General features: G+C 54.3%; 2 protein-coding genes across 2 annotated transcripts; both read left to right on the top strand.

Moving 5' to 3' along the window:
• Positions 1-710: 710 nt before the first annotated feature.
• On the top strand, positions 711-9,241 carry LOC134154912 (ubiquitin carboxyl-terminal hydrolase 42-like). Its single transcript, XM_062601539.1, has 13 exons — positions 711-736; positions 1,449-1,606; positions 1,955-2,155; positions 2,892-3,002; positions 3,178-3,280; positions 3,453-3,520; positions 3,706-3,776; positions 4,324-4,406; positions 5,565-5,676; positions 6,077-6,217; positions 6,436-6,536; positions 6,976-7,114; positions 9,059-9,241. The coding sequence occupies exons 1-13, from the start codon at positions 711-713 to the stop codon at positions 9,239-9,241; spliced, it is 1,497 nt and encodes a 498-aa protein (XP_062457523.1).
• Positions 9,242-14,174: 4,933 nt separating this feature from the next.
• LOC134154911 (ubiquitin carboxyl-terminal hydrolase 42-like) lies at positions 14,175-27,376 on the top strand. Its single transcript, XM_062601538.1, has 18 exons — positions 14,175-14,239; positions 14,911-15,068; positions 15,417-15,617; positions 16,354-16,464; positions 16,640-16,742; positions 16,915-16,982; positions 17,168-17,238; positions 17,787-17,869; positions 19,028-19,139; positions 19,540-19,680; positions 19,899-19,999; positions 20,439-20,577; positions 23,304-23,384; positions 23,626-23,705; positions 26,147-26,258; positions 26,659-26,799; positions 27,018-27,118; positions 27,319-27,376. The coding sequence occupies exons 1-18, from the start codon at positions 14,175-14,177 to the stop codon at positions 27,374-27,376; spliced, it is 1,926 nt and encodes a 641-aa protein (XP_062457522.1).
• Positions 27,377-27,860: the final 484 nt, after the last annotated feature.

Here is a 27,860-nt window from a genome sequence, read left to right as displayed (position 1 = left end):
TGTGCAAGCCGAAGCTAGCACCACGTGCTTAGAAGAAGAAGGGCTGTGTGTCTCTGAGGGCCGTTCGCTCTCCTCAGAGCTCCATCCAATTAAAGCAGAGCCTTCCCACCAGTAATCTGTTAACATCTCTCTTCTGGAGAGATGGCAGATTATGCTCCCCACTGCCACAAATACGAGGGGGCTAACAGGTTCAGCTGGCACGCTTAGAAGCAGGCATTTGTCCATAGTCTCCGAAGCTCGTAGTAAGACTTCACACAATGCGCCTTTGCGCCTTTAAACAGCCTCCTTCCTCTTTTCTTCCTCTTCCTCTTCCTCGTCTTCTGTTAGGAAGGAAATGCTGGCTGGCTCCGGAAGCATTGCTTTGCCCTTCCAGGTGCAGACCCTTCCCTCAGAGCAGCTCAGAGAGACAAGGTTGAGCTGGAGTACCGTTTGCGGTAATGATAGGAACCACCCAATGCCGTCTGAAAAGTCCGTCCCAAGCAAGCCGCTTTGGCCACACGCCTGTGCGCATAGCCCAGAGGTTGCCAAAGAAATTGAGCAAAGCATCCCCCACTAGGCACTTGTCAATCAGCTGCTTTCACTAGTTCAGTGAAGACTCTCTTATGCTTTAATCCTGCAGCACTAAGTTTGCTCACGGCGCGCAAAGGGAGAGAGCAGCCCTGTTGCTGGGAAGCCTTCTGGAGAGAGCAGGTCAAAGCATGCTCGCAACGATGAGGACACACGCTATGACGAATGCGTAGGAGCGTCAGGTTTCTCTGCTAATTCCTGGAGACAGGTGAGCTTGTGCAGAGGCTCCCAGAACGACTTAGAAGCTTTCTGGAGTGCCGGTGTCTTTCTTCACAGAGGCTTGCTCGTAAGGGCCACTGAAGGGCTGTGTTTCTCTGGTAGCAGTAGTGCAAAATCCACCGATTGCTTTCCCTCCAGACCTGGAGAGAATTTCTTGAAAAGGACCCCGTTGTGCTCTAGAAGCCTTTGGGACAGCGTGACGGACGGCCGAAGAGGGGGAAAGACCATTTGCAGCAATGTGGGCCTGGCAGCCCAAACTGCCCCACAGCTGCGGTGACAGCAGCGTGCCTTTTTTTCTTAGCAGGCTTATTCTGCCCGGGGAGGGAGCACGGTCCCCACCCCCGCCACGAGCCGGGCAGTGCAGCGGCTGCCGGCTGTGGACGGTGCCCGGTGGCCCCAGGCGCCGGCTGAGCGCGTCTCTGCCGGGGCCGCGGGGCCGAAAGGGGGCAGGGCCATGCCCAGGGCCCCGACACACGCCCGTCACAGACACACTGCGGTCCGATTGGTTGCACCACAGCAGGGCCGTCCCACTGGGCTGGCGGGCGCCTGCTCATTGGCTGAGGTGCCCCCGTCACAATGGCCCGCAGGGCTGGGGTCGCTCTGCAGCAGAGAGGGCGGCAGCGCAGCAGCTCCTCGCGCGCTCTCTGCCCCGGCGCTTGCAGTCGCGCTGGCCCAAGCGAAGGCGGGCTGAGCGAGCCTGCTGGATTGCTGGATTCATTCCTCTTCCAGCTGGAGCTGCGTGTGGTGAAAATGGAGTCCCACTCTGCAAGCTGGGGTCCGGTACCACCTGCAGGATCTGGCCTAGAAAGCAGCTACTGCTGTGAGTAAAGACCTCAAGAGTAAAGGTTAATTTTGTGCCTGGCCAAAGGCACCGCAAGTGGCTAGTGTTGCAAGGCTTTACGGGTTGACAAGCTGCGGGGGATGCTGGAGAGTTTTCTGGGAATCCATCGACTCCCTCCGCTGTGCGCGACAGTTGATGACAGCATTGCCTAGCAAAAGACCTGCTGCTCAGAGGGTTGCTGGCTTATCTGGGGGTCTTGGCTGTTCCCTTTGTTAGTGTGTAATTGGAGGCCTGAGGTGAAGGGTTAAGGTTAGGATGAGGAAAAGGAACAGAATAGGAAAAGGAACGAAGGCCGGCAGTTTCTTTTGCAATCTCGTTTCCTTGCAGTCATTACGGATGGAATCGCTCCGCCACAAAGGATGCTTTTCCCACCCGAGAAGATTTCTGTGGCTTGGCGGCAAAGGCAAAGTGTTGGAGCTGGACTCCACAACCTGGGCAACACGTGTTTCCTCAACTCTGTTCTGCAGTGTTTGACCTACACTCCCCCTCTGGCCAATTACATGCTTTCCGGGGAACACAGCCAGTCGTGTGAGTACTTGTGAACATGTTCCTTGTGACCCCCTGGACAGCTCTGCAGGTGAAAGAAGAAGAATGACTATGTGAAGCAAACTCTGAGCTGTCCTGTTTTCCCTGTAGGCGCTGGCTTTTACTAGCGCAGGATATCCTGAGCTATCCCAGTCAGGACAGCTGATGGAGTGCTTGTGTTCAGTTAATGGCCTGTGGTCACACGTCGTGCAGGGGGGTGGTGGTTCTTTGGTCCCTGAGGTGAACGAATGATCGAGGGCATTGGGAAGTAAGGCACTTGATGAATCGTTGGCCTCTGGCTTTCTGGCTGGTAGGAAGATGACAACATTTTGGAGGAGGGCATCCCACGTGTTCAGTGTTCCTTCACAGCCGGCTTTCCGTCCTGCACGAGCACTGTGAGAACTGACAGAGTCGCTGTTGAACCGTGAGAAGAGTAAGACTCCCAAAGAGCACCGTGAAAGCCGTATGAGCTAGTCTGGCTCTTCCTGTGCAGCTGCCTGCAAAAGAGGGCCTGGCAGTGGTCGTTCCGGGGTTTGCTCAGGAAATGGGTGCTAGTACAGACTTGCTGGTTAATGCTTATGCCCACAGGCTGGGCTGTTGGCGCCTTTGGAGACGAGAGCGTGGAATGGAGAGCAGAGACCGCACTTAGAACTTTGGGGTTGTTGTTGCTCAAGGTTTTCCACAGGTACGTCGGTACCTTTCCCTCGACTGAGGTGCTTTCTTCCTTGTCTCTGGACAGGTCGTGCGCAAGGCTTCTGCATGCTGTGCACAATGGAGACGCACGTTAACCAGGTCCTGTTCTGCTCTGCCAGTGCCATCGAGCCTACGGCTGTCTTCAGTGACCTTAGACGTAAGTCATTTCAGACGGCATTCTTTGTAGCAAGGTGTGAATTTCCAGCGGGTTATGTCACGGGTGCCAAGGGTTTGGCGAGTGGAATGTTTTCAGGAAGAGTGCTTTGAGAAAAGCAGCGTTTCTGTCCTGTCCCTTCTTCTGAGATAAGCATTGTACTCTTTGTATTTCTTAGGGATAGGGGAGCACTTCTGTTTTGGCAGACAGGAAGATGCTCATGAATTCTTACGTTACACCGTGGCTGCTATGCAGACAGCTTGTTTGAGCGGAAGCACCGAGTAAGCAGAACCCGGTTAACCTTTAAGTGCTCTCTAGCGCTGCTGGCACCTTTGTTTCCTACCCTACGTGAAAACCTTTGTCCGGGGTTTTTGTAGAAGAGACGAGCTCTTTAAACAAAGAGCTGAGTCTCTGCCTCAGCTCTTCTGAGTGCTGCTGCTCATTTGTTTCCAGCTTGGACAGCTCGTCGCAAGCCACCACGGTCATTCACCAAATATTTGGAGGGTTTCTACGATCCAGAGGTACGTTTTGAAACTGATACTGTCGTACGTTTTGAAACTGATACTGTCCTTAGAACTGGCCTGTGCCTTTGTGCCCGTTTGTCACAAAGAGCTTGCAGTGTGACTGAAGTAGCGGGTCCCAGCAATGTAAACGAGCAAAGTGAGTCTCCTTGGCAGTTGGTGAGGTGCTTCTGTTTGAATTGCAGTGACGTGCTTGAGCTGCCAAGCAGTTTCGGACTCCTATGAGGCGTTCCTTGATATCCCTTTGGAGATAACGGTGAGAGGTTTTAGAAGTGTGGCAGAAGGGGCGGTGGAAGGCGCCGAGCTTTTGGGGTTTGTTCTTGCTTTCTGTGGCTTTCTAAGCTCCACGGAGTTCCCTTAGGAATGCCCGCTGTTCACGGCAAAAGGGCTTGGTGGTGGTGGTGGCTGGGAAGCGGCTTGGACTCGGTCCTGCTCTGGAAGCCCCGTGAATGGTCTCCGTGTACGTGTGGGGTGTGGGGTTTAAGCTGGAGAGAGAGCAATGAGCATCTCTCCTACACTTGTGATTGGCATTTGTTTTGCTTTTGTTGTTTGTGCAAAGGCAAACCACAGGTTACGTAGCTGTGTGCTGCCACAGGCAGGTCGCTCTTTGTGTCAAAGTACAATCATTTTCAAACAAGGTCAGTGTTCAGCACGCTCTGCTCCTGCCTCCTGCTTTCAGAGTGTTTGCTGCTTCGCAGTAGGGTGCCACGTGTGAAGGAGGGAGGCCCTCCGGCCAAAGCGTAGTCGCAGGTTTGGATTTGAGTGTGCGGGAGCTGAGGTGTCCTACTTTCTTCCTCATCCAGGCAGCCTCCTCGGTCTCTGGAGCGCTGGAAGAATTTGTGAGACCTGAACTGCTGGATGGTGAGAATTGCTACAAATGCAGCAAGTAAGGTTCCTCCTCCCGCCATTGGAGTGGGAGCTACTGGCTGAACGTGCTGTCCGTCTCAGAGCAGAAGCTGTCCTTGGACTTAATTGAGAAAGACAAAGGAGAGCACGAGAGGCAGCTTTAGCTTTTTCATGTTTTTTATAGCTTTCAGTGTTGTTTTCCCTGGCAGTGGTCAGCCTTGCTAACTGTGAAGCTGCGCACGGACCTATCCCGACGGCCAGGAGTTAAAAGCCGTGTCCTCTGTGTAGCAGTGAGCTCAAGCAGGAAGGAGCTGCGCAGAGGGATTTGGGGTGGGAGGCGACAACAGCTTCCAGAAGGTCCTGGTGTTCCCTGTGGAAGGCAGCTGGGGGCCTAGGTGACTCTCAGCTGGCTGCCTGATAATGAACGTGAGCAAGCTCTGCTGGCTCGCTAGCAGGACAGCTTGCGCAGTTGTTGAATGGCAAAAACTGCAGCCAGGCATTCTGTGGATGGGTTTGGAACTCTCTGCCTTGTATTTTGACCTCAGAATTGGGAAGGAGGCTATGTCAGAGAGCATTACCGTGTATGTCCTGCCTTTGAGCGAGCCACGGAGCAAATTTAGCGGTTGGTTTCCAAGGATTTCAGACGGCTCAGTCTCTTTTCAGGTGACTGTTGGCATCTTGTATTTGTGATGCTGAGAACTGATCCGACTGGGAAGCGCTTTGCCGTTCCTGGTCCGGAGGACTGAGGCTCCCTTTCTCCAGCTCTCTTTCACTGTTGGCATTCCAGCAGAAAGAGGGGAGCCAGGCCCCGAGTTGGAAACAGCCACTTCTGCCTACCAGGCAACAGCAGCCTTGCGTTGCCTTCGGGAACTGCGCTCTGGTGAGAGAGTTACGCTCTTGCTGCCTTTTGAGTTGCTGGCGAGGCTTACTTTTGGGCGCAGCAAAGATAGGTGCTCAGGCATTTGTTTGGCTACCAGAAGACAACGTTCCCAATGTGTATCGAGCGGCCCTCGTCCATCCTAGTAGGTTTGCTGCACGAGCACGGTTGAAATGCCGTGTGTGTCTTGCAGAGAAGAAGCACCACCTTAGACAAGGAAATGTCATTCTGCTCGGATGAGCGTGGAAAGCTGTTTGAGTTTTGGCGTGAGGGGGGAGGTGTGAAGATGCCTTGAAACAATTGCCTGTGCTTTCTTTGAAGGTGTGAGAAGACGGTTGCTGCGTCCAAGAGGTTTACAATTCATCGCTCTTCCAACGTTCTCACCATAGCCCTGAAAAGATTTGCCGATTTCACTGGTGGGAAGATTAGCAAGGTATCTGTGCAGCTGTAATAATGTTTTCTTGGGAAGGGCGATTTCCCAAGGCAGAACACTGCTTTAAAGGTGGTTAATGTCTGCCGACTGTAACTGTAGCGACGGAAGATGTTGAGGAAAAATCAGCCCAAGAAGCAGGTCTTCCTCTTTCTCCTTCCGGCAGCAGCAAAGTTCCCATGTGACGATGAGCGTTTGCCCTGCTCTTGAAGAGCTGGTTTTGCCCTGAGCAGCTAGTTCTCTGCAACTGAAAGGACCGAATGTTGTGCCAGGGAAGACCGATTTCTGAGGAACCCAACAACGTCTGTCTAAACTCGCAGCCCATGTTCTTAGAGGTGCTTTTCTCCGGCTCTTCCGTCAAGTGTTCCCAGATGAGTTTAGAATGCCCTTGCTCTGTCTTCAGGACGTGAACTATCCAGAGTATTTGGACCTTCGAGCGTACATGTCTGAGTCAGCTGGAGAGCCAGTCCGCTACGCCTTGTACGCCGTGCTGGTGCACAGAGGTGCCAGCGGTCGTGCAGGGCACTATTTCTGCTTCGTCAAGGTAAGCATCAACTTCATTTCTTGCGGGGTAAAATCTGTGCTGGTGAAGAGAAACTTGCCGCAGCATGTTGCTGGCAACCACTGTTGTTAAGGGGAAAGGGCTCGCCGCATGTCTGCTTTGACGAGTCTTGGTGTATCCTTTGTCCGGGAGTGTGCTGTCTGGGATTTCCTGCAGAAAGCACGCAGTTGCTGTAAAGGCATCGGTGCCTTTGTTTGCAGGCCAGTAATGGACTATGGTATGAGATGAATGATGCCTCGGTAGTCCTTTGCGACATCAACACCGTTCTCAGTCAGCAGGCGTATTTACTTTTTTATATCAGGTAAGAGCAAGTATTCAAAGGGGTTCAGGGTAATTTTGCGCTACTGAAACTTCTTGTCCTCTGACGTGTTTTTCTTTCTGTCCTGGGAGGAAAGGACTGTTGGTAGAAATCAGTTCTGTCCAGCGTGCTATTCCCCGTGCCGTGTGTTGTCCTTCATTGCTTGGCCTTCACCTGCTGCACTTGCGTAACTTGTTACGTAGGTGCTCTCGGGAGCTGTCCAACGCCAGCAAGGAGAAATTGAGGCCGGAGGTGGTGTAAGGATGAGTCCCCTGCAAGGGACAGCCGTGGTAGCAAGACCAGCATCTAATGTTCAGCTTGTAGTCTTGGTTACGTTTTCAGTAGGACGGATCAGCTGCTGCAGGAAAGTGATAGGATGCGATTCAGCCCAAGAGGAGGCTGACAGACCACGTCTCAGCTGCGATCTCTGTTGTTTCCCAAGGTGCTGTGAGGAGACACTTGGAGAAGGCACTTCTTACGCACCTGTGCCATCCCCTGCCCCTTCGTTCCTTGGTCAGCAGGAGGCTAATAATAAGCAGGCCGGATTTCTGGGACCACAGCATCCTCCTCATATGATGAAGGTAAATGTGGGTGAAGAGAGAGAAGGAGAAAGGCATCAAATTGATAGTGGGATTATTCTCTCTCTTCCGTCCTCCCTCCCTCCCTCCCTTCCTCCCTTCCTCCCTTCTTCATTCCCATCCTCCCTTCCTTCTTTTCTCCTTATTTTTTTAGGGGGGTGGGTGGTGGTCACGTCTGCATTGTATTTTCCCTCCCACACTGCAGCTTTCTTCACAGCTCTCCTGCTGCAGCCAGAATCACTGAAACAGTGCCTAATGCTAAATCGTGTGTCAGCCCCGCTGCTTGTTTTCTTGCAGCTCCGCTTCCTGAAGCACTGCGAGACATTGCAAGTAGAGCCCAGGCCTGTGCAAATCATGAAAAAAAGGGAAGATTGCTTGGTTTATTTGTAGTGCTGTCACTTCAGCTGAGCCAGCAAAACCAGAATGGCTTCTTCCAGAGTGCTGGCACAATTATGCTAGGGTTTTCAGGGAAAGTGTGAGGGGTGTGAGGTGGGGGAATGGAGGCACAAACATACGCACATATATGTAAAGGGAGAGAGAGAGAGAGACAGAGAGACATTTGGGAAGAGCTTTGATCCGTGTTCAGCTGTCTGGAAGGGCTTCCAAAAATGATGCTGTTTTACTTCCAATATCCAAAAACCAAAAGTAGGGATGAGAAATACTTGCCGGCCTTGCACGTAGAGTTAAAGCAGAGTGTTTTTTGTGTGTAAGGCTCCTGAGGCAACCTGTAGGACTACTGGGGCAGTAGGAGGGGATTGTGTTTGGGGCTTTGCAAAGCTGTGTGTTTGCATATGGCCATCTTACAGTCTCCTCTGTTGCAATACAGAGCTCAGGTCATTTAGAGAGAAAGCGAGCCCTGAAAGAGGATGCAGATAGCGCTGGTGTCCCAGAAACGGTCAGTCATTCTCTCAAGAGGAGGTGCTCTCAGAGGCTGCACCAAAACAGGCAAAACTGCCACCAGCAGCAGTATCGCAACGGCAGTTGGCGCACAGCTTCCCGTCGTGAGAGGAGCTGCTGGGGCAAGGGCAGAAGCTCCGCCCAATGTCCTCGTTACAGACCCCAAAGCAGAGGACAAACAGAGCCAGACAGGTCACAGGAGCATTCTTGCAAAAGCAAGAGGCTCCCCGAGTCGTCACTCTCCAGAGGGCAGGATGGGCATCGCTTCAGCAGGCACCGAGCAGACTGGCACCGCTGTCCAGTGCAGGAGCAGCAGCCTGGAAAATGTTCTCATCAAAGACGAGCACCTCCAGCTGTGTCAGTTCCTGTGGGTTTTGAGGGCCCTACCTGGAAGACTGGAAAGCCAGGAAGCAGAAAAAGAGGCCATCCGTGTGCAGAAGGGAGCGACATCAAAACGGAAGGGAAACGGCGAAGGGTGGAGAAAAGAGATTTCAGCAGTGCGCTCCTCGTTCTTCTCTGGCTGATCCTCTGGTGCTCCCAGTTGGCTTTGAAGAACTCTGAGTAGTGCAGAGTCTCTCTGGAGATCACGTAGGTAGGTTGATCAAGTGAAGCTAGGGGAGCTGTGTTAGACCTTAGAATCACGTCTGCACACGGTTCTTGATAAGGCTACAAGAATGCTTGTTCTCATGCATGAAATCTATGACTGCAGAATCATAGATTTGTCATATGCACAGAGGATAACTAGACACCCGGAGCTTTTACAAAGAGTGGTGTAGAAAACTAAAAGGCATAAAATGCCGAACCCCAGAGGTTTCATATGAGGCATAGAACAAGGCAAGAACTAGCCTTGCTTACTGGTTTGTGTGCCAGCCAGGACCTAATGTCCACTCGACCTCTGAGGGTGTCCGTGTCTTAGGAAGGCAGACGTTCAGAAATGACCACAGAGCAGCTGCAAATCACCGCCTGCAGCAGACCTGCTAAAATGCAGTCCCTTAGAGGCATCAAGCAGCACCTCTCTGTTGTCTGTCCTTGCCTCTTTCCTTCCGACAGTATGATCTGGATTTCTCTGTGCTCCATGTTGACAGCGGCAAGCATAAGGAGAAGAAGAAAAAGAGGAGACCCATGAAGAAGCTGAAAAGCTTCTTGGAATGCTCAGATCCTCGTTTGCAGAAGTGCCCGTGGGAGGAGAAGGAAGAAGCCCGTCCTGCAGGCGGCTCTCTATGGGAGCAGTAGAGGAACAGTGGCAGTGAAGAGCTCCACGGGGACGGGCAGCCTTCCTGTGCAGCTGGCAGCCAGAAATAGAGCTCCATCGCATCCCGCGGGGAGCTGCAAGGTAAGGGGCCAGAGGAAGTGTGCGGGATTCCTTTTTATTCGAGCAGAGCATATTCTTTTAAATGCTTTCTAAATGCTTGCGTGAGGAAGGCTGTGCGGTATGCCCTGGCTTCCAAATACTCTGCCTTAATTAAAAGAAAGACGCGAGGTTAGCTGCTATGCTTGTTTGTTTCCAGTTTTGAGTGGCTACTAGGACAGAAGGCAAAAGCACCACCAAATGTCACGTCCCTAAGGTCTACGATGTGCCAGGAAAGCAGGTAGCCACGTCCTGCTTTCTGCACAGTACCTGCGTCTTAGCAGGCAACTGAAATACAGTGGCTCTGCCAGGAAGGCTTTTGGAAGCCTCCCCCTCAAGGTGGGTTCAGGCCCGGAGTCCCAGCGCACGTCAAGCTGTGGGCAGGCTCAGGTCTTTGCTCTCTAGAAAGCAAACCGCTGAGCAGATGGGTTTGTGCTGAATGTCATGCCAGGGAGTGAGCCCGCTTCCTTTTGTCGTTCAGATGCAGAGCTTGCGGCCAGCAGCCTTGAAGACTCTGACTAAGCTTACCATCAAGGGCACAGCTTACCATCAGCCCCAACAGGTAGCCATTCTCCAAACAACGCTAACCAATCCAAGCTTGAAAATTGTTCAAACACTAGAACAATAAAAGTACTGTCAAAACCAAACCCAGTGCTTGGTGGTGCTTCAGCCTTCTGTATGGAATTGCAGCAAGAGAAGAAGGCTTTTTTTTCACAGTTCTTTTCCCGTAGGCGTCCTTTTATAGCAGGTGCCAGTAATGCCGACGGGTGGTGGAGATTCTGCTGGTGCACAGTGCCTGGCAGTAGCCAAGGTCCGAATGGGGTGCAGCGGGAGCGCCCAGCGGGAGTGCAGGAAGCAAGGGGCTGTGCTGGTCGGGCAGGTGGAGCGTCAGCAGAGCTGATGAGCAGCTGCTAGTGCTTGCCTGGGACTGGGTGGGTGTGTGGAAGCGAGGCTAAGGGGAACTGATGATGCCTGGCAACTGTGTAAGGTAAAGGGAAAGCCCAGGAGGCCCCTGTGGAGAATGAGGGGGTGTTTTGGGGTGCACAGCCACACACACGCGGCTGGTCCTGACAAGACAGCCATGTGCGTCCATTGCAGCTGTTCCAGTTAGATTCCCGGGGGCCAAACGTCCAGTGTGGCAAGCCAGCACAAACACACACACACATACACACACAGACACACACACCCCCCCAAATACTCTTCAGCAGCAAGCAGTTTATTAGTAAATACTTACAAACAGACCGACCTGATGGTAATCTCGAGAAGGACCACTCCCATGCTTGTCCCGATCGTCTGCATGGTGAGAGAGAGAGTCGTCAGGCACAATCTTTTTGGGCGTCCCCGAGGAGGCAACATGGTCCTCTGTTGTGTAGCAGCCTCCCTCTCCTTTGGAAAAATTCCGGTATTTCTGATGATTCGCGGTAGGCGGGAGTCCCGGCACCTGGGGCCAACAAGTGCAGGGAGCCTAGCCCAACTCCGGCCCGGTTGCATAACCGGGCTATGATACTGCGCAGGTGTGCAGACTTATTCCGGGGGCCACATTGACTCTGGGGGTCGCTATTTCATTACTCTTCAACTTCTGACCTTCAGGTTGACTGCTTCTCATGGTTATTTTGTGGCTGGAAGCCACAGAACTTATATGTAACCAACTGCTGTTCTTTCTCACAGATTTCCAAGACCTTGTTAGTTATTTGTATTCCGCTTAACACAACAGTACTGTTGTAGACACCCAAAAGTTACAACACGGACATTCTCACCAAGTATCAGGTAGTACGGATACAAAAGTTACAACACGGACAGTTCCCACCAAGGATCATGTAGTAGGGATACAGCAGCCAAGGCAGAGGTGCCAGCGCCAGCAACGTGGGGAAGGGCTGCAGCCAAGCAGGGCGCAGCGGGGCCACAGGGGCCGTGCCACGGCCTGGCGCAGGGGTGCGGAGCAGGCGGGCCGCGCCAGGGCCGGCACTGGGCAGTGGAGCCGGGCGGCACCGTGTGCGGCCCTGGAGCAGGCAGCCGTGCCGGGGCCCTGGATGTCATCTGGATGTCATCTCCAGGCATATGGAGGAAAAGAAGGTGATGAGGAGTAGTCAGCGTGGATTCACCAAGGGGAACTCCTGCTTAACCAATCTGACAGCCCTCTATGATGGAATGACTGGCTGGGTAGAGGAGGGGAGAGCAGTGGACAGTATGTACCTTGACTTCAGCCAGGCTTTTGACACTGTCTCCCATAACATCCTCCTGGGTACGCCCGCAGGATGTGTGGGTTAGACGAGTGGACAGTGAGGTGGATTGAGAGCTGGCTGAATGGCAGAGCTCAGAGGGTCGTCATCAGTGGCGCGGAGTCTAGCTGGAGGCCTGTGGCTAGTGGAGTCCCCCAGGGCTCAGGACTGGGTCCCGTGCTGGTCAGCTTCTTCATCCAAGACCTGGATGAAGGGACAGAGTGCCTGCTCTGCAAGTTTGCCGATGACACCAAGCTGGGAGCAGTGGCTGATACACCTGAGGGCTGTGCTGCCGTTCAGAGAGACCTGGAGAGGCCGCAGAGCTGGGCGGAGAGGAACCTCAGGAGGTTCAACAAGGGCATGTGCACGGTCCTGCACCTAGGGAGAAATAACCCCAGGCACCAGCACAGGCTGGGGGCTGACCTGCTCGAAAGCAGCTCTGCAGGGAAGGACCTGCGAATGCTGGTGGACGACAAGCTGACCACGAGGTAGCAACGTGCCCTTGTGGCCAGGAAGGCCAATGGTATCCTGGGGTGCCTTAGGAAGAGTGTTGCCAGCACGTTGAGGGAGGTGATCGTGCCCCTCTGCTCAGCCCTGCTGAGGCCTCATCTCGACTACTGCGTCCAGGTCTGGGCTCCCCAGTACAACAGAGACGTGGAGCTACTGCAGAGAGCGTCCAGCGTAGGGCTACGAGGATGGTCAGGGGGCTGGAGCATCTGCCCCCTGAGGAACGGCTGCGAGAGCTGCCCCTGTTGAGCCTGGAGAAGAGACGACTGAGAGGAGATCTTACCAACGTCTCTAAGTACCTGAAGGGAGGGTGTCAAGGGGACGGGGACAAACTCTTTTCAGTTGTGCCAGGTGACAGGACAAGACGCAATGGGCACAAACCGAAGCACCGGAAGGTCCGCCTGAACGTGAGGAGGAATTTCTTCCCCGTGAGAGTGACAGAGCGCTGCAACAGGTTGCCCAGAGAAGTTGTGGAGTCTCCTTCTCTGGAGCCATTCAAAGCCTGCCTGGATGCAGCCCTGTCTAACATGCTCCAGGGGACGCGGCTTGAGCAGGGGCGTTGGTCTCAATGATCTCCAGAGGTCCCTTCCCACCCCACCGATTCCGCAGTTCTGCGACCGCTCGGCCCGGGCGCGGGCCTAGCCGGGCCCGCCCGAGGCCCCGGAGGCTGCGGCGGGGCGGGGCAGCAGCGCCAGCGAAGGTCACTGGGCACACCGCGCGTCGCTCACGGCGCTCCCCGCCCCTCCCGCGCCCCGATTGGCTCTCTGCCCCCACCTGGCCTGCCGCTCAGCCAGCCAGCGCGGAGGTGGGCGGGGCCCGGCAGCAGCCCGCGGGCTGGGCAGCCTGGCGGGGCGGCGCGGCACTTGCTCGCCGCCGCCCTCTCAGCGGCAGCCGCCAGCCCGGAGCCTGGCGCCGGCCCTGGGCTCCACGCACCAGCTGCCCGCGCTGCCCGCCGGCGCTGGAGGCAGGCGCGCCAGGACACAGCGGGCATCCTGCCCTCCGGCGAGCTGCGCCCGCGGAGTCGACCAAGCTGAGGGCCGAGAGAGGCCCTCGGGCGAGGGCCTTGCGGCTGGCATGGGGCCGGTGAGAGCCCTTGGGTTTGGCCCCCGCTCTAACTCCCACCACTGCCCTGAAGCCCTGCCCCGACCCCAACGCTGCTGCTCGTTCGCAACCCTGCAGAGCTGCTTTCCAGTAGGTCAGCCCCCAGCTTGAGGGAGGGAGTTGCCTTTCCTGCCTCCTAAGCACTTGGACTACATCCCCAGCCGAGTGACGGTCTCCATTATCGAGCTCCCAGGAAACACCTGGTCCACCCTCACAGCGTGCCCCACGCAGTAACAGCTCGACCATGCCAGAACTGTGAGCGTTAGCACGACCAGCTTTGTGCAAGCCGAAGCTAGCACCACGTGCTTAGAAGAAGAAGGGCTGTGTGTCTCTGAGGGCCGTTCGCTCTCCTCAGAGCTCCATCCAATTAAAGCAGAGCCTTCCCACCAGTAATCTGTTAACATCTCTCTTCTGGAGAGATGGCAGATTATGCTCCCCACTGCCACAAATACGAGGGGGCTAACAAGTTCAGCTGGCACGCTTAAAAGCAGGCATTTGTCCATAGTCTCCGAAGCTCGTAGTAAGACTTCACACAATGCGCCTTTGCGCCTTTAAACAGCCTCCTTCCTCTTTTCTTCCTCTTCCTCTTCCTCGTCTTCTGTTAGGAAGGAAATGCTGGCTGGCTCCGGAAGCATTGCTTTGCCCTTCCAGGTGCAGACCCTTCCCTCAGAGCAGCTCAGAGAGACAAGGTTGAGCTGGAGTACCGTTTGCGGAAGGAAACGGAGGAACCACCCAATGCCGTCTGAAAAGACCGTCCCAAGCAAGCCGCTTTGGCCACACGCCTGTGCGCATAGCCCAGAGGTTGCCAAAGAAATTGAGAAAAGCATCCCCCACTAGGCACTTGTCAATCAGCTGCTTTCACTAGTTCAGTGAAGACTCTCTTATGCTTTAATCCTGCAGCACTAAGTTTGCTCACGGCGCGCAAAGGGAGAGAGCAGCCCTGTTGCTGGGAAGCCTTCTGGAGAGAGCAGGTCAAAGCATGCTCGCAACGATGAGGACACATGCTATGACGAATGCGTACGAGCGTCAGGTTTCTCTGCTAATTCCTGGAGACAGGTGAGCTTGTGCAGAGGCTCCCAGAACGACTTAGAAGCTTTCTGGAGTGCCGGTGTCTTTCTTCACAGAGGCTTGCTCGTAAGGGCCACTGAAGGGCTGTGTTTCTCTGGTAGCAGTAGTGCAAAATCCACCGATTGCTTTTCCTCCGGACCTGGAGAGAATTCCTTGAAAAGGACCCCGTTGTGCTCTAGAAGCCTTTGGGACAGCGTGACGGACGGCCGAAGAGGGGGAAAGACCATTTGCAGCAATGTGGGCCTGGCGGCCCAAACTGCCCCACAGCTGCGGTGACAGCAGCGTGCCTTTTTTTCTTAGCAGGCTTATTCTGCCCGGGGAGGGAGCACGGTCCCCACCCCCGCCACGAGCGGGGGTCAGCGCAGCGGCTGCCGGCTGCGGACGGTGCCCGGTGGCCCCGGGCGCCGGCTGAGCGCGTCTCTGCCGGGGCCGCGGGGCCGAAAGGGGGCAGGGCCATGCTGCCCCGACACACGCCCGTCACAGACACACTGCGGTCCGATTGGTTGCACCACAGCAGGGCCGTCCCACTGGGCTGGCAGGCGCCTGCTCATTGGCTGAGGTGCCCCCGTCACAATGGCCCGCAGGGCTGGGGTCGCTCTGCAGCAGAGAGGGCGGCGGCGCAGCAGCTCCTCGCGCGCTCTCTGCCCCGGCGCTTGCAGTCGCGCTGGCCCAAGCGAAGGCGGGCTGAGCGAGCCTGCTGGATCACTGGGCTCATTCCTCTTCCAGCTGGAGCTGCGTGTGGTGAAAATGGAGTCCCACTCTGCAAGCTGGGGTCCGGTACCACCTGCAGGATCTGGCCTAGAAAGCAGCTACTGCTGTGAGTAAAGACCTCAAGAGTAAAGGTTAATTTTGTGCCTGGCCAAAGGCACCGCAAGTGGCTAGTGTTGCAAGGCTTTACGGGTTGACAAGCTGCGGGGGATGCTGGAGAGTTTTCTGAGAATGCATCGACTCCCTCCGCTGTGCGCGACAGTTGACGACAGCATTGCCTAGCAAAAGACCTGCTGCTCAGAGGGTTGCTGGCTTATCTGGGGGTCTTGGCTGTTCCCTTTGTTAGTGTGTAATTGGAGGCCTGAGGTGAAGGGTTAAGGTTAGGATGAGGAAAAGGAACAGAATAGGAAAAGGAACGAAGGCCGGCAGTCTCTTTTGCAATCTCGTTTCCTTGCAGTCATTACGGATGGAATCGCTCCGCCACAAAGGATGCTTTTCCCACCCGAGAAGATTTCTGTGGCTTGGCGGCAAAGGCAAAGTGTTGGAGCTGGACTCCACAACCTGGGCAACACGTGTTTCCTCAACTCTGTTCTGCAGTGTTTGACCTACACTCCCCCTCTGGCCAATTACATGCTTTCCGGGGAACACAGCCAGTCGTGTGAGTACTTGTGAACATGTTCCTTGTGACCCTCTGGACAGCTCTGCAGGTGAAAGAAGAAGAATGACTATGTGAAGCAAACTCTGAGCTGTCCTGTTTTCCCTGTAGGCGCTGGCTTTTACTAGCGCAGGATATCCTGAGCTATCCCAGTCAGGACAGCTGATGGAGTGCTTGTGTTCAGTTAATGGCCTGTGGTCACACGTCGTGCAGGGGGGTGGTGGTTCTTTGGTCCCTGAGGTGAACGAATGATCGAGGGCATTGGGAAGTAAGGCACTTGATGAATCGTTGGCCTCTGGCTTTCTGGCTGGTAGGAAGATGACAACATTTTGGAGGAGGGCATCCCACGTGTTCAGTGTTCCTTCACAGCCGGCTTTCCATCCTGCACGAGCACTGTGAGAACTGACAGAGTCGCTGTTGAACCGTGAGAAGAGTAAGACTCCCAAAGAGCACCGTGAAAGCCGTATGAGCTAGTCTGGCTCTTCCTGTGCAGCTGCCTGCAAAAGAGGGCCTGGCAGTGGTCGTTCCGGGGTTTGCTCAGGAAATGGGTGCTAGTACAGACTTGGTGGTTAATGCTTATGCCCACAGGCTGGGCTGTTGGCGCCTTTGGAGACGAGAGCGTGGAATGGAGAGCAGAGACCGCACTTAGAACTTTGGGGTTGTTGTTGCTCAAGGTTTTCCACAGGTACGTCGGTACCTTTCCCTCGACTGAGGTGCTTTCTTCCTTGTCTCTGGACAGGTCGTGCGCAAGGCTTCTGCATGCTGTGCACAATGGAGACGCACGTTAACCAGGTCCTGTTCTGCTCTGCCAGTGCCATCGAGCCTACGGCTGTCTTCAGTGACCTTAGACGTAAGTCATTTCAGACGGCATTCTTTGTAGCAAGGTGTGAATTTCCAGCGGGTTATGTCACGGGTGCCAAGGGTTTGGCGAGTGGAATGTTTTCAGGAAGAGTGCTTTGAGAAAAGCAGCGTTTCTGTCCTGTCCCTTCTTCTGAGATAAGCATTGTACTCTTTGTATTTCTTAGGGATAGGGGAGCACTTCTGTTTTGGCAGACAGGAAGATGCTCATGAATTCTTACGTTACACCGTGGCTGCTATGCAGACAGCTTGTTTGAGCGGAAGCACCGAGTAAGCAGAACCCGGTTAACCTTTAAGTGTTCTCTAGCGCTGCTGGCACCTTTGTTTCCTACCCTACGTGAAAACCTTTGTCCGGGGTTTTTGTAGAAGAGATGAGCTCTTTAAACAAAGAGCTGAGTCTCTGCCTCAGCTCTTCTGAGTGCTGCTGCTCATTTGTTTCCAGCTTGGACAGCTCGTCGCAAGCCACCACGGTCATTCACCAAATATTTGGAGGGTTTCTACGATCCAGAGGTACGTTTTGAAACTGATACTGTCGTACATTTTGAAACTGATACTGTCCTTAGAACTGGCCTGTGCCTTTGTGCCCGTTTGTCACAAAGAGCTTGCAGTGTGACTGAAGTAGCGGGTCCCAGCAATGTAAACGAGCAAAGTGAGTCTCCTTGGCAGTTGGTGAGGTGCTTCTGTTTGAATTGCAGTGACGTGCTTGAGCTGCCAAGCAGTTTCGGACTCCTATGAGGCGTTCCTTGATATCCCTTTGGAGATAACGGTGAGAGGTTTTAGAAGTGTGGCAGAAGGGGCGGTGGAAGGCGCCGAGCTTTTGGGGTTTGTTCTTGCTTTCTGTGGCTTTCTAAGCTCCACGGAGTTCCCTTAGGAATGCCCGCTGTTCACGGCAAAAGGGCTTGGTGGTGGTGGTGGCTGGGAAGCGGCTTGGACTCGGTCCTGCTCTGGAAGCCCCGTGAATGGTCTCCGTGTACGTGTGGGGTGTGGGGTTTAAGCTGGAGAGAGAGCAATGAGCATCTCTCCTACACTTGTGATTGGCATTTGTTTTGCTTTTGTTGTTTGTGCAAAGGCAAACCACAGGTTACGTAGTTGTGTGCTGCCACAGGCAGGTCGCTCTTTGTGTCAAAGTACAATCATTTTCAAACAAGGTCGGTGTTCAGCACGCTCCGCTCCTGCCTCCTGCTTTCAGAGTGTTTGCTGCTTCGCAGTAGGTGTGCCACGTGTGAAGGAGGGAGGCCCTCCGGCCAAAGCGTAGTCGCAGGTTTGGATTTGAGTGTGCGGGAGCTGAGGTGTCCTACTTTCTTCCTCATCCAGGCAGCCTCCTCGGTCTCTGGAGCGCTGGAAGAATTTGTGAGACCTGAACTGCTGGATGGTGAGAATTGCTACAAATGCAGCAAGTAAGGTTCCTCCTCCCGCCATTGGAGTGGGAGCTACTGGCTGAACGTGCTGTCCGTCTCAGAGCAGAAGCTGTCCTTGGACTTAATTGAGAAAGACAAAGGAGAGCACGAGAGGCAGCTTTAGCTTTTTCATGTTTTTTATAGCTTTCAGTGTTGTTTTCCCTGGCAGTGGTCAGCCTTGCTAACTGTGAAGCTGCGCACGGACCTATCCCGACGGCCAGGAGTTAAAAGCCGTGTCCTCTGTGTAGCAGTGAGCTCAAGCAGGAAGGAGCTGCGCAGAGGGATTTGGGGTGGGAGGCGACAACAGCTTCCAGAAGGTCCTGGTGTTCCCTGTGGAAGGCAGCTGGGGGCCTAGGTGACTCTCAGCTGGCTGCCTGATAATGAACGTGAGCAAGCTCTGCTGGCTCGCTAGCAGGACAGCTTGCGCAGTTGTTGAATGGCAAAAACTGCAGCCAGGCATTCTGTGGATGGGTTTGGAACTCTCTGCCTTGTATTTTGACCTCAGAATTGGGAAGGAGGCTATGTCAGAGAGCATTACCGTGTATGTCCTGCCTTTGAGCGAGCCACGGAGCAAATTTAGCGGTTGGTTTCCAAGGATTTCAGACGGCTCAGTCTCTTTTCAGGTGACTGTTGGCATCTTGTATTTGTGATGCTGAGAACTGATCCGACTGGGAAGCGCTTTGCCGTTCCTGGTCCGGAGGACTGAGGCTCCCTTTCTCCAGCTCTCTTTCACTGTTGGCATTCCAGCAGAAAGAGGGGAGCCAGGCCCCGAGTTGGAAACAGCCACTTCTGCCTACCAGGCAACAGCAGCCTTGCGTTGCCTTCGGGAACTGCGCTCTGGGGAGAGAGTTACGCTCTTGCTGCCTTTTGAGTTGCTGGCGAGGCTTACTTTTGGGCGCAGCAAAGATAGGTGCTCAGGCATTTGTTTGGCTACCAGAAGACAACGTTCCCAATGTGTATCGAGCGGCCCTCGTCCATCCTAGTAGGTTTGCTGCACGAGCACGGTTGAAATGCCGTGTGTGTCTTGCAGAGAAGAAGCACCACCTTAGACAAGGAAACGTCATTCTGCTCGGATGAGCGTGGAAAGCTGTTTGAGTTTTGGCGTGAGGGGGGAGGTGTGAAGATGCCTTGAAACAATTGCCTGTGCTTTCTTTGAAGGTGTGAGAAGACGGTTGCTGCGTCCAAGAGGTTTACAATTCATCGCTCTTCCAACGTTCTCACCATAGCCCTGAAAAGATTTGCCGATTTCACTGGTGGGAAGATTAGCAAGGTATCTGTGCAGCTGTAATAATGTTTTCTTGGGAAGGGCGATTTCCCAAGGCAGAACACTGCTTTAAAGGTGGTTAATGTCTGCCGACTGTAACTGTAGCGACGGAAGATGTTGAGGAAAAATCAGCCCAAGAAGCAGGTCTTCCTCTTTCTCCTTCCGGCAGCAGCAAAGTTCCCATGTGACGATGAGCGTTTGCCCTGCTCTTGAAGAGCTGGTTTTGCCCTGAGCAGCTAGTTCTCTGCAACTGAAAGGACCGAATGTTGTGCCAGGGAAGACCGATTTCTGAGGAACCCAACAACGTCTGTCTAAACTCGCAGCCCATGTTCTTAGAGGTGCTTTTCTCCGGCTCTTCCGTCAAGTGTTCCCAGATGAGTTTAGAATGCCCTTGCTCTGTCTTCAGGACGTGAACTATCCAGAGTATTTGGACCTTCGAGCGTACATGTCTGAGTCAGCTGGAGAGCCAGTCCGCTACGCCTTGTACGCCGTGCTGGTGCACAGAGGTGCCAGCGGTCGTGCAGGGCACTATTTCTGCTTCGTCAAGGTAAGCATCAACTTCATTTCTTGCGGGGTAAAATCTGTGCTGGTGAAGAGAAACTTGCCGCAGCATGTTGCTGGCAACCACTGTTGTTAAGGGGAAAGGGCTCGCCGCATGTCTGCTTTGACGAGTCTTGGTGTATCCTTTGTCCGGGAGTGTGCTGTCTGGGATTTCCCGCAGAAAGCACGCAGTTGCTGTAAAGGCATCGGTGCCTTTGTTTGCAGGCCAGTAATGGACTATGGTATGAGATGAATGATGCCTCGGTAGTCCTTTGCGACATCAACACCGTTCTCAGTCAGCAGGCGTATTTACTTTTTTATATCAGGTAAGAGCAAGTATTCAAAGGGGTTCAGGGTAATTTTGCGCTACTGAAACTTCTTGTCCTCTGACGTGTTTTTCTTTCTGTCCTGGGAGGAAAGGACTGTTGGTAGAAATCAGTTCTGTCCAGCGTGCTATTCCCCGTGCCGTGTGTTGTCCTTCATTGCTTGGCCTTCACCTGCTGCACTTGCGTAACTTGTTACGTAGGTGCTCTCGGGAGCTGTCCAACGCCAGCAAGGAGAAATTGAGGCCGGAGGTGGTGTAAGGATGAGTCCCCTGCAAGGGACAGCCGTGGTAGCAAGACCAGCATCTAATGTTCAGCTTGTAGTCTTGGTTACGTTTTCAGTAGGACGGATCAGCTGCTGCAGGAAAGTGATAGGATGCGATTCAGCCCAAGAGGAGGCTGACAGACCACGTCTCAGCTGCGATCTCTGTTGTTTCCCAAGGTGCTGTGAGGAGACACTTGGAGAAGGCACTTCTTACGCACCTGTGCCATCCCCTGCCCCTTCGTTCCTTGGTCAGCAGGAGGCTAATAATAAGCAGGCCGGATTTCTGGGACCACAGCATCCTCCTCATATGATGAAGGTAAATGTGGGTGAAGAGAGAGAAGGAGAAAGGCATCAAATTGATAGTGGGATTATTCTCTCTCTTCCGTCCTCCCTCCCTCCCTCCCTTCCTCCCTTCCTCCCTTCTTCATTCCCATCCTCCCTTCCTTCTTTTCTCCTTATTTTTTTTAGGGAGGTGGGTGGTGGTCACGTCTGCATTGTTTTTTCCCTCCCACACTGCAGCTTTCTTCACAGCTCTCCTGCTGCAGCCAGAATCACTCAAACAGTGCCTAATGCTAAATCGTGTGTCAGCCCCGCTGCTTGTTTTCTTGCAGCTCTGCTTCCTGAAGCACTGCGAGACATTGCAAGTAGAGCCCAGGCCTGTGCAAATCATGAAAAAAAGGGAAGATTGCTTGGTTTATTTGTAGTGCTGTCACTTCAGCTGAGCCAGCAAAACCAGAATGGCTTCTTCCAGAGTGCTGGCACAATTATGCTAGGGTTTTCAGGGAAAGTGTGAGGGGTGTGAGGTGGGGGAATGGAGGCACAAACATACGCACATATATGTAAAGGGAGAGAGAGAGAGAGAGACAGAGAGACATTTGGGAAGAGCTTTGATCCGTGTTCAGCTGTCTGGAAGGGCTTCCAAAAATGATGCTGTTTTACTTCCAATATCCAAAAACCAAAAGTAGGGATGAGAAATACTTGCCGGCCTTGCACGTAGAGTTAAAGCAGAGTGTTTTTTGTGTGTAAGGCTCCTGAGGCAATCTGTAGGACTACTGGGGCAGTAGGAGGGGATTGTGTTTGGGGCTTTGCAAAGCTGTGTGTTTGCATATGGCCATCTTACAGTCTCCTCTGTTGCAATACAGAGCTCAGGTCATTTAGAGAGAAAGCGAGCCCTGAAAGAGGATGCAGATAGCGCTGGTGTCCCAGAAACGGTCAGTCATTCTCTCAAGAGGAGGTGCTCTCAGAGGCTGCACCAAAACAGGCAAAACTGCCACCAGCAGCAGTATCGCAACGGCAGTTGGCGCACAGCTTCCCGTCGTGAGAGGAGCTGCTGGGGCAAGGGCAGAAGCTCCGCCCAATGTCCTCGTTACAGACCCCAAAGCAGAGGACAAACAGAGCCAGACAGGTCACAGGAGCATTCTTGCAAAAGCAAGAGGCTCCCCGAGTCGTCACTCTCCAGAGGGCAGGATGGGCATCGCTTCAGCAGGCACCGAGCAGACTGGCACCGCTGTCCAGTGCAGGAGCAGCAGCCTGGAAAATGTTCTCATCAAAGACGAGCACCTCCAGCTGTGTCAGTTCCTGTGGGTTTTGAGGGCCCTACCTGGAAGACTGGAAAGCCAGGAAGCAGAAAAAGAGGCCATCCGCGTGCAGAAGGGAGCGACATCAAAACGGAAGGGAAACGGCGAAGGGTGGAGAAAAGAGATTTCAGCAGTGCGCTCCTCGTTCTTCTCTGGCTGATCCTCTGGTGCTCCCAGTTGGCTTTGAAGAACTCTGAGTAGTGCAGAGTCTCTCTGGAGATCACGTAGGTAGGTTGATCAAGTGAAGCTAGGGGAGCTGTGTTAGACCTTAGAATCACGTCTGCACACGGTTCTTGATAAGGCTACAAGAATGCTTGTTCTCATGCATGAAATCTATGACTGCAGAATCATAGATTTGTCATATGCACAGAGGATAACTAGACACCCGGAGCTTTTACAAAGAGTGGTGTAGAAAACTAAAAGGCATAAAATGCCGAACCCCAGAGGTTTCATATGAGGCATAGAACAAGGCAAGAACTAGCCTTGCTTACTGGTTTGTGTGCCAGCCAGGACCTAATGTCCACTCGACCTCTGAGGGTGTCCGTGTCTTAGGAAGGCAGACGTTCAGAAATGACCACAGAGCAGCTGCAAATCACCGCCTGCAGCAGACCTGCTAAAATGCAGTCCCTTAGAGGCATCAAGCAGCACCTCTCTGTTGTCTGTCCTTGCCTCTTTCCTTCCGACAGTATGATCTGGATTTCTCTGTGCTCCATGTTGACAGCGGCAAGCATAAGGAGAAGAAGAAAAAGAGGAGACCCATGAAGAAGCTGAAAAGCTGCTTGGAATGCTCAGATCCTCATTTGCAGAAGTGCCCGTGGGAGGAGAAGGAAGAAGCCCATCCTGCAGGCGGCTCTCTATGGGAGCAGTAGAGGAACAGTGGCAGTGAAGAGCTCCAAGGGGACGGGCAGCCTTCCCGTGCAGCTGGCAGCCAGAAATAGAGCTCCATCGCATCCCGCGGGGAGCTGCAAGGTAAGGGGCCAGAGGAAGTGTGCGGGATTCCTTTTCATTCGAGCAGAGCATATTCTTTTAAATGCTTTCTAAATGCTTGCGTGAGGAAGGCTGTGCGGTATGCCCTGGCTTCCAAATACTCTGCCTTAATTAAAAGAAAGATGCGAGGTTAGTTGCTATGCTTGTTTGTTTCCAGTTTTGAGTGGCTACTAGGACAGAAGGCAAAAGCACCACCAAATGTCACGTCCCTAAGGTCTACGATGTGCCAGGAAAGCAGGTAGCCACGTCCTGCTTTCTGCACAGTACCCGCGTCTTAGCAGGCAACTGAAATACAGTGGCTTTGCCAGGAAGGCTTTTGGAAGCCTCCCCCTCAAGGTGGGTTCAGGCCCGGAGTCCCAGCGCACGTCAAGCTGTGGGCAGGCTCAGGTCTTTGCTCTCTAGAAAGCAAACCGCTGAGCAGATGGGTTTGTGCTGAATGTCATGCCAGGGAGTGAGCCCGCTTCCTTTTGTCGTTCAGATGCAGAGCTTGCGGCCAGCAGCCTTGAAGACTCTGACTAAGCTTACCATCAAGGGCACAGCTTACCATCAGCCCCAACAGGTAGCCATTCTCCAAACAACGCTAACCAATCCAAGCTTGAAAATTGTTCAAACACTAGAACAATAAAAGTACTGTCAAAACCAAACCCAGTGCTTGGTGGTGCTTCAGCCTTCTGTACGGAATTGCAGCAAGAGAAGAAGGCTTTTTTTTCACAGTTCTTTTCCCGAAGGCGTCCTTTTATAGCAGGTGCCAGTAATGCCGACGGGTGGTGGAGATTCCGCTGGCGCACAGTGCCTGGCAGTGGCTGGGGGCTGACCTGCTCGAAAGCAGCTCTGCAGGGAAGGATCTGCGAATGCTGGTGGACGACAAGCTGACCACGAGGTAGCAACGTGCCCTTGTGGCCAGGAAGGCCAATGGTATCCTGGGGTGCCTTAGGAAGAGTGTTGCCAGCACGTCGAGGGAGGTGATCGTGCCCCTCTGCTCAGCCCTGCTGAGGCCTCATCTCGACTACTGCGTCCAGGTCTGGGCTCCCCAGTACAACAGAGACGTGGAGCTACTGCAGAGAGCGTCCAGCGTAGGGCTACGAGGATGGTCGGGGGCTGGAGCATCTGCCCCCTGAGGAACGGCTGCGAGAGCTGCCCCTGTTGAGCCTGGAGAAGAGACGACTGAGAGGGGATCTTACCAACGTCTCTAAGTACCTGAAGGGAGGGTGTCAAGGGGACAGGGACAAACTCTTTTCAGTTGTGCCAGGTGACAGGACAAGACGCAATGGGCACAAACCGAAGCACCGGAAGGTCCGCCTGAACGTGAGGAGGAATTTCTTCCCCGTGAGAGTGACAGAGCGCTGCAACAGGTTGCCCAGAGAAGTTGTGGAGTCTCCTTCTCTGGAGCCATTCAAAGCCTGCCTGGATGCAGCCCTGTCTAACATGCTCCAGGGGACGCGGCTTGAGCAGGGGCGTTGGTCTCAATGATCTCCAGAGGTCCCTTCCCACCCCACCGATTCCGCAGTTCTGCGACCGCTCGGCCCGGGCGCGGGCCTAGCCGGGCCCGCCCGAGGCCCCGGAGGCTGCGGCGGGGCGGGGCAGCAGCGCCAGCGAAGGTCACTGGGCACGCCGCGCGTCGCTCACGGCGCTCCCCGCCCCTCCCGCGCCCCGATTGGCTCTCTGCCCCCACCTGGCCTGCCGCTCAGCCAGCCAGCGCGGAGGTGGGCGGGGCCCGGCAGCAGCCCGCGGGCTGGGCAGCCTGGCGGGGCGGCGCAGCACTTGCTCGCCGCCGCCCTCTCAGCGGCAGCCGCCAGCCCGGAGCCTGGCGCCGGCCCTGGGTTCCACGCGCCAGCTGCCCGCGCTGCCCGCCGGCGCTGGAGGCAGGCGCGCCAGGACACAGCGGGCATCCTGCCCTCCGGCGAGCTGCGCCCGCGGAGTCGACCAAGCTGGGGGCCGAGAGAGGCCCTCGGGCGAGGGCCTTGCGGCTGGCATGGGGCCGGTGAGAGCCCTTGGGTTTGGCCCCCGCTCTAACTCCCACCACTGCCCTGAAGCCCTGCCCCGACCCCAACGCTGCTGCTCGTTCGCAACCCAAGCCCCTGCCCTAACACCCAGCCCCACACCCTCACCGCCCAGCCCGAGCCCAAGTCGAGCGCCCCTTAGCCTGCCTCTCACCCCAGCCCTCACCTGAGCCCTCAGCCCAGTTCCCAGCCGTGTGGTGCTCGCCCGGAGCCCTCGCCTGGACCCAAGAAGGCAGCCCATGCCCAGCCGCTTGCCCGCAACGCTGAGCAGAGCTCTGACCCCTCCCTCAAGCCTCCCCCGATCCCAAACCCCGAAAAGGCAAGCAGCAACCCACAGGCCATGGCCAAAACACTAGGCCCTAACCAGAACCCCAAAGTCCAACCTGAAACACTAACCCTCTCCTGGTTTCCTCTGGACCGAGTAAAGCACGCGCGCTGTAGCACTCCGTGTTCTGAGTTAATGGCAGTGTTCAAGGGAAGGCAATTTCTTCCAGGTTATGCCTGATAAAGCATGCTTTCCTGTACGGTCACATTAGGCATGAGGTTCGTGCTCCAGAAGGCCTTTTGCCCACATCCTACTGACAGAGTTCACAGACATGGTGACTTTTTTGCTCTGTTTCACAGCCCAGCTGTGAAATGCAGTCTTCAGGTCTGAGCAGGGAGGCACGTGGAGGCAGGAGGAGGCTCCCTGCAGAGCTGCTTTCCAGTAGGTCAGCCCCCAGCTTGAGGGAGGGAGTTGCCTTTCCTACCTCCTAAGCACTTGGACTACATCCCCAGCCGAGTGACAGTCTCCATTATCGAGCTCCCAGGAAACACCTGGTCCACCCTCACAGCGTGCCCCACGCAGTAACAGCTCGACCATGCCAGAACTGTGAGCGTTAGCACGACCAGCTTTGTGCAAGCCGAAGCTAGCACCACGTGCTAGCAGGCCCCGAGTTGGAAACAGCCACTTCTGCCTACCAGGCAACAGCAGCCTTGCGTTGCCTTCGGGAACTGCGCTCTGGGGAGAGAGTTACGCTCTTGCTGCCTTTTGAGTTGCTGGCGAGGCTTACTTTTGGGCGCAGCAAAGATAGGTGCTCAGGCATTTGTTTGGCTACCAGAAGACAACGTTCCCAATGTGTATCGAGCGGCCCTCGTCCATCCTAGTAGGTTTGCTGCACGAGCACGGTTGAAATGCCGTGTGTGTCTTGCAGAGAAGAAGCACCACCTTAGACAAGGAAACGTCATTCTGCTCGGATGAGCGTGGAAAGCTGTTTGAGTTTTGGCGTGAGGGGGGAGGTGTGAAGATGCCTTGAAACAATTGCCTGTGCTTTCTTTGAAGGTGTGAGAAGACGGTTGCTGCGTCCAAGAGGTTTACAATTCATCGCTCTTCCAACGTTCTCACCATAGCCCTGAAAAGATTTGCCGATTTCACTGGTGGGAAGATTAGCAAGGTATCTGTGCAGCTGTAATAATGTTTTCTTGGGAAGGGCGATTTCCCAAGGCAGAACACTGCTTTAAAGGTGGTTAATGTCTGCCGACTGTAACTGTAGCGACGGAAGATGTTGAGGAAAAATCAGCCCAAGAAGCAGGTCTTCCTCTTTCTCCTTCCGGCAGCAGCAAAGTTCCCATGTGACGATGAGCGTTTGCCCTGCTCTTGAAGAGCTGGTTTTGCCCTGAGCAGCTAGTTCTCTGCAACTGAAAGGACCGAATGTTGTGCCAGGGAAGACCGATTTCTGAGGAACCCAACAACGTCTGTCTAAACTCGCAGCCCATGTTCTTAGAGGTGCTTTTCTCCGGCTCTTCCGTCAAGTGTTCCCAGATGAGTTTAGAATGCCCTTGCTCTGTCTTCAGGACGTGAACTATCCAGAGTATTTGGACCTTCGAGCGTACATGTCTGAGTCAGCTGGAGAGCCAGTCTGCTACGCCTTGTACGCCGTGCTGGTGCACAGAGGTGCCAGCGGTCGTGCAGGGCACTATTTCTGCTTCGTCAAGGTAAGCATCAACTTCATTTCTTGCGGGGTAAAATCTGTGCTGGTGAAGAGAAACTTGCCGCAGCATGTTGCTGGCAACCACTGTTGTTAAGGGGAAAGGGCTCGCCGCATGTCTGCTTTGACGAGTCTTGGTGTATCCTTTGTCCGGGAGTGTGCTGTCTGGGATTTCCTGCAGAAAGCACGCAGTTGCTGTAAAGGCATCGGTGCCTTTGTTTGCAGGCCAGTAATGGACTATGGTATGAGATGAATGATGCCTCGGTAGTCCTTTGCGACATCAACACCGTTCTCAGTCAGCAGGCGTATTTACTTTTTTATATCAGGTAAGAGCAAGTATTCAAAGGGGTTCAGGGTAATTTTGCGCTACTGAAACTTCTTGTCCTCTGACGTGTTTTTCTTTCTGTCCTGGGAGGAAAGGACTGTTGGTAGAAATCAGTTCTGTCCAGCATGCTATTCCCCATGCCGTGTGTTGTCCTTCATTGCTTGGCCTTCACCTGCTGCACTTGCGTAACTTGTTACGTAGGTGCTCTCGGGAGCTGTCCAACGCCAGCAAGGAGAAATTGAGGCCGGAGGTGGTGTAAGGATGAGTCCCCTGCAAGGGACAGCCGTGGTAGCAAGACCAGCATCTAATGTTCAGCTTGTAGTCTTGGTTACGTTTTCAGTAGGACGGATCAGCTGCTGCAGGAAAGTGATAGGATGCGATTCAGCCCAAGAGGAGGCTGACAGACCACGTCTCAGCTGCGATCTCTGTTGTTTCCCAAGGTGCTGTGAGGAGACACTTGGAGAAGGCACTTCTTACGCACCTGTGCCATCCCCTGCCCCTTCGTTCCTTGGTCAGCAGGAGGCTAATAATAAGCAGGCCGGATTTCTGGGACCACAGCATCCTCCTCATATTATGAAGGTAAATGTGGGTGAAGAGAGAGAAGGAGAAAGGCATCAAATTGATAGTGGGATTATTCTCTCTCTTCCGTCCTCCCTCCCTCCCTCCCTTCCTCCCTTCCTCCCTTCTTCATTCCCATCCTCCCTTCCTTCTTTTCTCCTTATTTTTTTTAGGGGGGTGGGTGG

This window comes from Rhea pennata, unplaced genomic scaffold (assembly GCF_028389875.1).
Source record: "Rhea pennata isolate bPtePen1 unplaced genomic scaffold, bPtePen1.pri scaffold_76, whole genome shotgun sequence".
Taxonomy (NCBI): domain Eukaryota; kingdom Metazoa; phylum Chordata; class Aves; order Rheiformes; family Rheidae; genus Rhea; species Rhea pennata.
This window is presented reverse-complemented; position numbering and strand designations above follow the sequence as displayed.

What these genes read in the sequence shown, in the direction of transcription:
- LOC134154912 (XM_062601539.1), top strand. Translation starts at nt 711, where the DNA reads ATGAGGACACACGCTATGACGAATGC. An exon ending in CCTAGAAAGCAGCTACTGCT is followed by an intron (nt 1,607 to 1,954) that starts GTGAGTAAAGAC and finishes GTTTCCTTGCAG; the next exon opens with TCATTACGGATGGAATCGCT. An exon ending in ATATCCCTTTGGAGATAACG is followed by an intron (nt 3,777 to 4,323) that starts GTGAGAGGTTTT and finishes TTCCTCATCCAG; the next exon opens with GCAGCCTCCTCGGTCTCTGG.
- LOC134154911 (XM_062601538.1), top strand. Translation starts at nt 14,175, where the DNA reads ATGAGGACACATGCTATGACGAATGCGTACGAGCGTCAGGTTTCTCTG. An exon ending in TGTCTTCAGTGACCTTAGAC is followed by an intron (nt 16,465 to 16,639) that starts GTAAGTCATTTC and finishes TGTATTTCTTAG; the next exon opens with GGATAGGGGAGCACTTCTGT. An exon ending in CTTACCATCAGCCCCAACAG is followed by an intron (nt 23,385 to 23,625) that starts GTAGCCATTCTC and finishes AGTGCCTGGCAG; the next exon opens with TGGCTGGGGGCTGACCTGCT.